The 12,998-nt window shown below is 34.7% G+C and overlaps 1 protein-coding gene across 1 annotated transcript in view; it reads left to right on the top strand.

The window, feature by feature from the left end:
- Mco1 (Multicopper oxidase 1) overlaps window positions 1-12,998 on the top strand; it is an 80,680-nt gene that overhangs the window by 38,880 nt on the left and 28,802 nt on the right. The window contains exon 2 of the mRNA XM_075300351.1: window positions 7,243-7,611. Coding sequence (XP_075156466.1) covers window positions 7,341-7,611 — 271 coding nt within the window. The 5' untranslated portion in view covers window positions 7,243-7,340. The remainder of the gene's footprint in view (window positions 1-7,242; window positions 7,612-12,998) is intronic.

A 12,998-nucleotide genomic window follows, 5' to 3' on the forward strand; every position in this document is an offset into this window, starting at 1 on the left:
GTCTTTAAAATAATGTGTTCTCCTGAACACTCCTGCAAAGTTTTTTAGGGAAAGGAAAGAAATTTATATCAGAGAAATGCAACGCTAAGCAAAATTCAAATTTTTAGGATAGGGATCGTTGGCTGCACGACAATACTTTTTTCAGTGTATTTTTAAGAGGTCTTATACATTCCCTACAGGAAATGGATCAACCACAGAACCGGTACAGGACTAGTCCCTGGTGTGTATGTACCAGTCCCAGTTCTGGTCAAAACGTATGCACTGAAAAAAATATTGTCGTGAGGTCAAAGATTTCATGTCTTTGAAATACGAATGCAAATTTTGCTTAGCATAGAAGACGCATTTCTCTAATATAAAGTTTTTTTCCTTGTCCAAAAGTCGAAAAACTTTTCAATGAAGTCGTATTGTCCTTATAATTAAGTGATTTTAATTAAAAATGGGTATCATAACATGAAAGAAAAAATGTTTGGGCTAAGGTCAACTTGGCTTTAATAATTCAGAAAAATTCTTTAAAATTAATGAAACTGTCTTTAAATTTGTTGTCTTTTTGCATCTTGACTACAAAGCAAAAAATCGTTCAAAAATAGGAGATGTTTTTCAAAACTTTATTTTAAAGAAGTTTTTTACTTGAAACATAGCATAATTTCTACTGGAAGTCGAGTCTTAATGTGGAAAATAAAGTTGTCGTTAACTCGTTTTTAAAGGACTTTGATAGCATATGAAGAAAAAAAGCTGAGGAACCGAAAAATAAAAATTTGCTTCCTAGAAGCAAGTACACAAAACCCAAATTTAAAAGAGAATTGTGTCTTAAAAGTATCTTTACTTGTATTCTCCGCTTCTTTGGCTCGGAATCAATACCAAATTTTTTAAAGTAAAGACAAAATCTTTGGAACCGGCATGCTTTTTTTCAGTGTGGAAGGGACCGGTCACTTTAACATGGTTTTGTCATTGACGGGGTAAATTTACATTTTAGGACGCGTCTTGGACTCATCCCAAAGGACACGTCCTGGGACAATTTCGCAGGAGCACCCAATACACAGGTCCTCAGGAACCAGTATCGGAAATTTGTTTCATTTGGGCAAAATTTTATTTCTATAGAACATTTTGTCAACATTTTATTTCTATTGAAAATTTTGTCAAAATTGTATTTCTATAGAAAATAAAATTTATAAAAATTTTATTTCTATAAAAAAATTTTGTTAAAAATTTTATGTCTATAAAAAAATGTTGTTAAAAATTTTATTTCTATAAAAAATTTTGTCAAAATTTTATTTCTGTAGAAAATTTTGTCCAAATTTTATTTCTATAGAAATTTTGTCCAAATTTTATTTCTGTAGAAAATTTTGTTAAATGTTTGTCTATAGAAAATTTTATCAACATTTATTTCTATAGAAAATTTTGTCAAAATTGTTTTTGTATAGAAAATTTTATTAAATGCAAAAAACGCATTCGTATTTTAAGGACAAGAATATACTTTTCAGTATATACCATAAAATGCTTCTAGATTTAAAAAAAGGGGTCGGTTCATATGGGGGCTACATCAAAAATTCAGAAGAAGTGAGTAATATTTTTTGTCATTGAGCTTAACATGGGATCGGGCAGCACTCAGTTATAAGAGAGAAGTTCACCAATGTGGTATCACAATGGACTAGTCTAAGTGAGCCTGATGATGTATCAGGGCTGCCACATAACCTAACCTAACCTAACCTAAAATATATACCGATCAACTCAGAACCATCACCTGAGATCTAGCGCTTGGTGTCCGTCCGTCCATGTATTTGTTGTTCGCAGAATTCCAGTCGCAATTATTAACCGATTTTGACGTATTTTGGTATGTGGCGTTTTTTTATACCCTTCACCACTACTGTGGTACAGGGTATAATAAGTTTGTGCATTTGTATGTAACGCCAAGAAGGAAAAGTCTGAGACTCATCGTTTAGTATACCGATCGTCTTAGAATTAAATTCTGAGTCGATTTAGCGATGTCGTCTGTCTGTCTGTCTGTTGATGTATTTTTGTGTGCAAAGTACAGCTCGCAGTTTTAGTCCGATTGTCCTAAAATTTGGTATGGGGTCCTGTTTCGGCTCAAAGACGATCTCTATTGATTTTGGAAAAAATCGGTTCAGATTTAGATATAGCTGCCATATATATTTTTCACCGATCTGGTCATAATTGGCGTGTATATCAACCGATCTTCCTCAAATTCCGTACATCCCAATATTTTATGAGTCTCGAAAAACTTGCAAAATATCAGCCAAATCGGTTCAGATTAAATATAGCTCCCATATATAGCTTTCGCCCGATTTACACTCCTTTGTCCACAGAGGCAAATTTTTTGCTCCGATTTAGTTGAAATTTTGCACAGGGAGTAGAATTAGCATTATAGCTATGTGTGTCAAATTTGGTGGAAATCGGTTCAGATTTAGATAAAGCTTCCATATATAGCTTTCGCCCGATTTACACTCATATGACCACAGAGGCCATTTTTTTGCTCCGATTTAGTTGAAATTTTGCACAGGGAGTAGAATTAGCATTGTTGCTATGCGTACCAAATTTGGTTGAAATCGGTTCAGATTTAGATATAGCTCCCATATATATGTTTTTCTGATTTCGACAAAAATGGTCAAAATACCAACATTTTCCTTGTAAAATCGCCACTGCTTAGTCGACTAGTTGAAAAAATGACTCTAATTTTCCTAAACTTCTAATATATACATATCGAGCGATAAACCATAAATAAACTTTTGCGAAGTTTCCTTAAGATTGCTTCAGATTTAAATGCTTCCCTTATTTTTTTACTAACATTGTGTTCCACCCTAGTCCATTGGCCGACTTAAATTTTGAGTCTATAGATTTTGTAAAAGTCTATCAAATTCTGTCCAAATCGAGTGATATTTAAATGTATGTATTTGGGAAAAACCTTTATATATAGCACCCAACACATTTGACAGATGTGATATGGTATCGGAAATTTAGATCTATAAAGTGGTGCAGGGTATAATATAGTCGGCCCCGCCCGACTTTAGACTTTCCTTACTTGTTTTTTTTTTTTTTTTTTGGTACAGGGACGGACGAACGCTATTGAATTTGGAAAAATCGGATTAAATTTAGAAATAGCTCCCATATATATTAGAGGTGTGCACGTAAGACGAAATTGTCGTGACTCACGAAAATCTACGTGACTCACGCGTGAGTCACGCTGATGGCAACGTTGTGAGTGTGCGTAAGCGTGATTAACAAACCAAATGTCTTCGTGAGTGTGCGTGAGTAACGAATTTCGGAAAAACACGCTCATGAAAATAATCCCTCCCACGGACCTAAAAGGCTTACGAGTTCAATTCATTTACATTTTTCGTGACACTTGGGATGTTAAGAGTTTAATAACGCTCTTGAGTTTAATCATGTAAATTACTAATAAAATTATACGGAAAATACCGTGAGTGTGCGTGAGTCCCACCAAACAATATCGTGCGTGAGTAAGATTTTTCCGTCGTGAGTGAGCGTGAATATTTTACTCACGTGCACACCTCACGATAAATGGGGTCATATTGCGATCATTTACTAACCGATCGGCTTCAAATTTTCCACAAAGTAATCTCATTGACCACCCTTTAAGTGTTCCAAATTTCATCAAAATCGGTTCAGTTAGATATATCTCCCATATATATGTATCGCCCGATTTTCCCAAATTTGGCCATAAGTCCCTTATTTATCAACCAATCTGACTCAAAGTTGGCCAAATCTAATTTTCTATAGCACTTACTATATGTGCAAATAATTATCGAAATCGGTAGAGATTTAGCTATAGTTCCCATATATATACCCAGCAAAAACTCTCATTACCCGGTAATCTTGTAGGTAAGCCTGTTTAAAAATGAATAACCACTTATTAATTGGCATCGCTCCGGATTACATTTATATACGCATGTCCTAGGAGGAAAGTACTTCTCCCCAGGCGTAATTTCGGCAATGAAATAAGTAGTGTTTTTAAAGCATATAATCACCTAATATGTAATCATTTATTCGTAGATACACCAAAGCTTGCAAAATAGCCATTTATTCAGGCAACCAAATCTCGAAAATATTAAGGATTTTAAGCCCCTTTTTATAAGGCAAATGGCATTTGAAATCTAGTTTAAGTGCATTTGGGAAGGGTAATGTGAATGAGGTATAAGAAAGCATTTATTTAAAACACAATTACGGCCATTTTCATGTAGCTCCGTTAGGCTTTAACTGCCAGTTAACAGAAAGTAAATTGCAAATGTCTTCTCTCCGGTTAACTTTAACTGAAAAATTTTCAGCAGTTAAGTTCCTAACTGATGTATGGAATATATAGGCAAAATGACAGATATGTTCATAGTGCGGTTTAAAAGTTCGTTAGCTAACGAACCACTAACGGAGCTTCATGAAAATGGGGGTTATTATGAATTATTTGTGATAAAAATTTCTTAACGGAAAAATCATTTTTTAAGTACATGCTCAATTATGTGAATAATTATATCTAATGGTACCGTCATTTATTCTATTTTATTAAGTCATTAACAGCCAACTGCCTAAAAATTTAAAAATAACAATTCAAAAATTACCGAGAAGTATTTATTTTTGTCATTACAAGTTAGTCATTATAACTCGCCGCAATGTAATGCAACGTGTAATAACAGCTTTACTCCTGGTAATGCCAATTGTAATGATATGTGGTTACCTAGTTTTTGCTGGGTATGTATCGTCCGATTTTTACAAATTATTACTCTAATCTTCTATAGTACTGACTATAAGTGCAAAATATCATTCAAATCGTTTCAGATTTAGATATAGTTCCCATATATACGTAACGCCCGATTTTCAAAAATTTGCACCTTATAACCTATTTGTGACTATAGTGGCCTCATTTATTAATCGATCTTACTCAAATTTAGCACAAGGTAATTTCCTGCAATAATGACGAAACTTGCAAAATATAATCCAAATAGGTTCAGACTTAGAAATAGCTCCCATGTATTGGCCGGTTATGAAAAATTTAATCCTTATAACTGTATTTCTTACAGTTATAAGATGCCAGTATTTGAAGCCTTTTTATCTCTTTTTAATCTGAAATTCATTATATCAATTAATTTAAAGATTATATCTTAAAATTAACAAGTATATACGGCCGCAAGATCGGCCAGGCCGAATCTTATGTACCCACCACCATGGATTGCGTAGAAACTTCTACGAAAGACTGTCATCCACAATCGAATTACTTGGGTTGTGGTATCTTAAAACTTCTTATTCCTGCATGGTTGTTGGATAACATATACTAACTTCACGTACCAAATTTCAACCGAATGGGAAGTATTTTGCTCTTCCAAGGGGCTCTGGAGGTCAAATCTGGGGATCGGTTTATATGGGGCCTATATATAATTATGGACCGATATCGACCAATTTTTGCATGGGAGTTTAAAGCCATATATTAACACCACGTACCAAATTTCAACTGAATCAGTTGAATTTTGGTCTTCCAAGAGGTTCCGGAAGTCAAATCTGGTGATCGGTTTATATGGGGGCTATATATAATTATGAGCCGATGTGGACCAATTTTTGCATGATTGTTAGAGACCATATACTAACATCACGTACAAAATTTCAGCCATATCGGATGAAATTTGCTTTTCTTAGAGGCCTCGCAAGCCAAATCGGGGGATCGGTTTATATGGGGGCTATATATAATTATGGACCGATGTGGACCAATTTTTGCATGGTTGTTCGAGACCATATACTAACACCATGTACCAAATTTCAGCCGGATCGGATGAAATTTGCTTCTCTTAGGGGCCTCGCAAGCCAAATCGGGGGATCGGTTTATATGGGTGCTATATAATTATGGACCGATGTGGACCAATTTTTGCATGGTTGTTAGAGACCTTATACTAACACCATGTACCAAATTTCAGCCGGATCGGATGAAATTTGCTTCTCTTAGGGGCCTCGCAAGCCAAATCGGGGGATCGGTTTATATGGGGGCTATATATAATTATGGACCGATGTGGACCAATTTTTGCATGGTTATTAGAGACCATATACTGACACCATGTACCAAATTTCAGCCGGATCGGATGAAATTTGCTTCTCTTAGGGGCCTCGCAAGCCAAATCGGGGGATCGGCTTATATGGGGGCTATATATAATTATGGACCGATGTGGACCAATTTTTGCATGGTTGTTAGAGACCTTATACTAACACCATGTACCAAATTTCAGCCGGATCGGATGAAATTTGCTTCTCTTAGGGGCCTCGCAAGCCAAATCGGGGGATCGGTTTATATGGGGGCTATATATAATTATGGGCCGATGTGGACCAATTTTTGCATGGTTGTTAGAGACCATATACTAACACCATGTACCAAATTTCAGCCGGATCGGATGAAATTTGCTTCTCTTAGAGGCCTCGCAAGCCAAATTTTGGGGTCCGTTTATATGGGGGCTATACGTAAAAGTGGACCGATATGGCCCATTTGCAATACCATCCGACCTACATCAATAACAACTACTTGTGCCAAGTTTCAAGTCGATAGCTTGTTTCGTTCGGAAGTTAGCGTGATTTCAACAGACGGACGGACGGACGGACGGACGGACGGACGGACGGACGGACATGCTCAGATCGACTCAGAATTTCACCACGACCCAGAATATATATACTTTATGGGGTCTTAGAGCAATATTTCGATGTGTTACAAACGGAATGACAAAGTTAATATACCCCCCATCCTATGGTGGTGGGTATAAAAATGTTTTTCTTTACTTCAAGAAATATTTGACTTACGTTAAAGTCGTACGACTTTGACAAATGGACGCAATTTCCAAAGATGTTTGTCCTAAATTTAAAGAAAAAAATATTTTTTAAATGTTGTTTACCTTATTTAAATTTTTAATACTTCTGCTATTTGATTACCCATCACTGCAAGCAAAGCGCCAGCAGCACTCACGGTAGTAGATAGCCCCACATTTAAACCGTTGACTTCGTGACAATTTCAAGCTAATACATTTTTAACAAATATTTACCTTAGTTTTCTGATGGGGTATTTTGCATAAAACAAACAAAACAATTATTAATATTGTCATTTTTGTTGAAAAAAAAATGGAATTGTGTGAATTGTGAACAAACTGAATGTGCATACCATTTGCAGTCTTTAAATATTAGCAAATGTTTTAACAAAACGAAGCAATTAATTAATTGGTCTCATATTTATGTTTGTTTTCATTTCAGAGTGATTTTGTTTTTTATTGTTTTCGAGGGACAAATCGTTATTTGTGGCTAACTGGTGTTTACTTCATTGCTACGATTGACGAATTAATTATGCCAACATGTCTGTGATAAACGGTAATCAACGAAAACCAATGGAGACTATTCACAACTGTTCACACCTGAGGTCAATTAAAGGCGCCAATATGCATTTCTCAATCATGACTTTTATGCTTATGATACTTCATATGTCTTATTCAGTCTATGGCAGAGAATTAAGGGCAACATCTGTGGCTCCGACCTTAATTGGAAATCCTTTATCTACTTCATCAATGTCTTCGGCAGCGATATCTACGACTTCTTCTTCCGTTGTGGGAGAAAACAAGAATGGCGGTAAGTATTCTTTTAGTAAAATATGTACGCTCTAAAGAATATATTACATGATCCTCCACACTGAAAAAAAAAATATTGACCAAATATTAAATATTATGCAACGTGAATGTTAAGACCCGGAATGTATACAATATTGAGGACAATTTTTTTTAAATAATAAAATTGTAATTAAAACTTAAATATCCACCACCATGAATCAAATATAATAGTTTACTTTGAGAACTCTTCGTCGTAGCGGGTTACTTGATAATATATTTTAGGGAGTTTGATGACAAATCTTCTCCCTAACAAATCAGTTCAACCAGTACGCTTCCCGAAGAAAAAATATTAAGATTCTGGATTTATGAGAACCAATTTTGTTTGAGTTTTAGAGAAATCATAAACATATCGTGTATATGATGAAATAACGCCTTGATTTGAAATCTTAAATCTGTAGATTTTTACCGCCATTATTTAAATGATTAAAACCTAGAAATTTTACTTTCAGTTTCAAGCAATTTTCATGATCAGTGCGCCTGTTATACCCTGAAAGAAGTGATTTCATTTCTGAGGAACGAAATTTTAGACAAGCAAAGTTTTCTTTTGACACAAATTTTAGAGACAATCGTTAAATCGCTTAACAAAAATTCGGACTAGTTTGCTCTAAACGAAAATACTTTATACGAAAGGGGAATTTCCTTTGTCTAAAATTTCATTCCGGAGGAAAATATTTTTTCTTTGGCTGTACCCTCAAGAAGTTAAATCGGTCTGTATCGATGCCTTGCCAAATGGACCGGTAAAAATAAATAAAAAATATTTAAATTTTTGTGCAAATCGGGTAAAAAGTACGGTTTCTAGAAGGCCAAGGAGTTAAATCTGGAGATCGGTCTATGTGGAGGCTATACTAAAACATGGGTCGACACACACCATATTCGGCTGACCTATTTGTGGTCAGCCGGATTCCCGAAGTCCTAGAAATAAATTCGGGAGTTAGGTCTATATGTAGGCTATACACCGAAAAAAAGTGAACTGTTTTATAGGAAGAATGAACTACCTCTCACGAAAATTGAACTAAATTTTACTGCACATTTTGAGATTTCCACAAAGCGTTGTTAAAATCAGGAAAATTTAATGCCATGTTGTACGTTTTAACTAAAGTTCACAAAATTACATTCTCTCATAGAAGAAAAATGAACTAAAAGTAAAGAAGAAAATCATTAGCGCCAAGTCATCACCATTTTAAGCATACAGTAGTTCATTCTTACTATTTTTGGGAATCGTACGAAAATCTTCGCTTGCTTTAGTTCATATTATTATTTATGTTTACGGTCATTGAACTTTATACCAACGTTTAGTTAATAAAATTTTTGAGACATACTAAAAAAAACTAAGAGTTCATTAAGCTGTAGAAAATTTCGAAAAAAAATAATATAATTTTTTTCCAATAAAAATAAGTTAAATTTAGCGTTAAATGAACTACGGAAATTTTTTTCTGTGTACCAAAACATGGACCAATACTCACCACCTCTTAATGTTCCTCAAATACCTTTAGAATTCCACTTTCAGACGAATTGGGTGAAAACTACGAATTCTAGAAGCCCAAGAAGTAAAATCGGGAGATCAGTCTATATAGGGGCTATACCAAAACATGGACCTATACGGACCATTTTCGACACACCTCTTTATGGTCCTAAGATACGTTTATATTTCTAATTTCCGGCAAATTGGATAAAAACTACGGATTCTAGAAGCCCAAGAAATAAAGTCGGTAGATCGGTCTATATAGGGGCTATACCAAAATATGGACTAATAGGCACCATTTGCGACACACCTATTTGTGATCGTAAAATACCTCTAGATTTTCAATTTCAAGCAAATCGGCTAGAAAATATAGTCTCTAGACGCCCAAGAAGTAAAATCGTGTAATCGGTCTATATGGGGGTTATACCAAAAAATGGACCGATACACCTCAATTTCGGCACACATATTTGGGGTCCTAAAACACCTCTAGATTTCCAATTTCAGGCAAACCGGATAGTAAATACAGTTTCTAGAAGCCCAAGAATAAAAATCGGGAAATCGGTCTATATGGCGACTATACCTAAACATGGACCGATACGGACCATTTTCGACACACCTCTTTATGGTCCTAAAATACCTCTAGATTTTCAATTTCAGGCAAATCGGAAAGAAAATACAGTTTCTAGACGACCAAGAAGCAAAATCGGGAGATCGGTCTTTATGGGGGCTATACCAAAACATGGACCGATGGACACCATTTTCGGCACACCTTTTTATGGTCCTCAAGTACCTCTAGATTTTTAATTTCGGGCAAATTGGATAAAAATACGGTTTTTATAAGCCCAAGACCCCAAATCGGGAAATCGGTTTATATGGGGACTATATCAAAACTTGAACGGATATAGCCCATCTTCGAACTTGATCTGCCTGCAAACAAAAAACGAATCTGTGCCAAATTTCAGGACGATAGCGTCATTATTGAAGGCTGTAGCGTGCACAAAAAAAATAAAATATGAATTTGTACATAAATTTGTACATTTTTATAAATTTATGGACTTTTTCATAAAAAATATGTACACTTACATAATGTATTGTTTTCATAAACACTTGTTATGAAATTATGAATCTTTTAATAACATATAGAGACGGTTTCATAAAATTAATGAAATTTTACTTAATATATCGAAAATACTGGTTTTCTCTTAGCGTGATAGAGCCACAACATAGAGTTACTCTCATATTTTTTGGAAGGTAACACGCGAGTTTGATGTATTTGAGTTTTTCAGTACAGTTTGAGTCGCCGTCGGGATTTGAAGATTTTTTATTGCTGTAAAAAAAAAAAAATACGAAAAAACAATATTAACTGGAGGCGTTTGTGCTCATGTTTATCAATAATATAAAATATTATAAAATTATGTTCTTTGCTGGCTGGACTTTAATGCGGGTTTTAATAAATGTGTTCATACATTGTGACCAATTATGCAGGCATTAAGAATTAGGGGAAAATTAAAAGAAAAGTTGCATAGAATGCATGACGTTTTTAGTACATATTATGTAAAGGTACATATTTTCCAATGACAAAAATATGTATACTTCATTTGTAATATTAAAATTTCCATTCATATTATGTACATATTCATAGTCAATGAAAACCTGTATTTTTGATTTTATGAATTGTTTTCATATAATTTATGAATCCTGTGTTTGGAAAATTTTTGTGAACACTATTCATAAAATAAATATATTATTTTTTGTGTGTGATTACAACAGACATACAAACAGACAGACGGACATCAATCCCTGATCAAGAATATATATACTTTATATAGTCGGAAATCGATATTTCGATGTGTTACACACGGAATGGCAAACTTATTATACTGCCATCACCATTCTATGGCGGTGGGTATAATGAAGTTTTCAATATTTTTTCCTACTGGAAATTGGAGCAAATTGCCACTGAGGGACCCATCACAGGACTGGTGCCGATACTCCAGTTTAAATATAGCATTGCGCCTTTGTGACGCAATTGGAATGATCAAGAGGTTGTTCCAGACTGATACAATGGGCCTACCTACACTGAAAAAAAAATATTGTCCTAATATGAACAATAATGCTACCAACATTTTAAAACTCGCAATTTACACAATAATAAGGACAAATTTCTTTGAATTAATGAAATTTTTATTGAAAGAAAGTTTATAATCTTTTTTTGTTAAATTTTGGACACAAATCGTGGAAACGTGTGTCCCTTCGTTAAAGTCTTTTGGGTTGTTTCAAAAATATTTTTCATTGAACTTTTGTCACGAATCTTTAAAAATTGCCTCCCTCCGTTAATGTGGTATATCTTTGAAGTAAAGCAAATTTTCTTTAAAGTAATATTGACGTAACTCCCTAGTTTAATGGTAACCATTAAACCACGTAACACCGTGGTTTAATGGTTAGCATGCCCTCTTTGCGTACACAGGGTCATGGGTTCAAATCCAGTTTCGACCAAACACCAAAAAGTTCTTCGGCTGTGAATTATCCCACCTCAGTAATGCTGGTGACATTTCTGAGTGTTTCAAAGCTTCTCTAAGTAGTTTCACTGCAAAGTGGAACGCCGTTCGGATTCGGCTATAAAACGGAGGCCCCTTGTCATTGAGCTTAGCATAGAATCGGGCAGCACTCAGTGATAAGATAGAAGTTCACCACTGTGTTATCACAATGGACTGAATAGTCTAAGCGAGCCAGAAATATCGGGCTGCCACTGTGCCTAACCTAACCTAGGTCAGATCGGTGCTGTCGATGTCGTTAACATTGATTATAACATTGATATCGGCATTTTGTCTTGTATAAAGATCAGATATTACTTTATGTACTACACAATTTCGACGCCAAATTTAATACATACCCCAGACCTACCTCAAAGTGGCACGATTATAGCAGATAGAAATCTAACATTTTGAAGGATAAATACTAAATGCATATTATTTAATGAAATAATGATTGTCAATTATGTTAGAGCCATAGAATATGAGAAATAAAGAGATTTGCTATCTGTGAGAAAATTAGCTTGGCCTATAAAGAGACGGGCATTATCTCGTCACTCCATAAATATCCCACAATTTGTATTCAAGCAGCGCGTGAGAATTTTTATCCACAACAATTGTTTTCAATTAAAATTCTTGATAATTACTTAGCAAGACAGAAAATTACCTCTCGGAACGTGCACAGCAGCAACAGGTGTCAATATCGTTGTCTACATTGGTGGGAGCGATACAAAATGACTTCAGCGACAGCACGTGGATTGAACATGATTATCTACAAGGTATAGATGCGCGAGTGGATATGCACTTAGTGATCGAAGTATGTGAATTTAGACGGCATCACGTTTGATCGTCCGAATTTTACTTTCGAAATAATTTAGATTTAAGCGAAAAAGAACAATAACGAACTTCAATATTCTATGTAATGCAATTGCCAAATTTTATGAAATTATTTGTAACGTTTTCACAAATATTTAAATGGAAAAAATAACCAGAGGGTAGGTCTGCAAACGGGTGTGCCGAATAGAGTCAATGTTTTAATATAGCACCCATATAGACCGAACTACCGATTTGACTCCTTGGGGTACTAGAAACCGCAATTTTTAATCCGATTTGCCTAAAATTGGATACCTAGAGGTTGAGATATGCCAAATTTAGAATATAAAGGTCATGTATTTGTTTAATGTCCATATTGATTGATCTCATGAGTATAGTCCTTTTGCTTTTAGAAATATTTATACAATTTGCTTGAAATATGAAATCTTGGGGTATTTTAGTACAGATGTGCCAAATATAGTATGGATCGATACATGGTTTTGTATAACCATCACATAGCCCGATCTCTCCATTTGATTTCTT

Source organism: Haematobia irritans, chromosome 3 (genome assembly GCF_050003625.1).
Source record: "Haematobia irritans isolate KBUSLIRL chromosome 3, ASM5000362v1, whole genome shotgun sequence".
Classification (NCBI taxonomy): Eukaryota; Metazoa; Arthropoda; class Insecta; order Diptera; family Muscidae; genus Haematobia; species Haematobia irritans.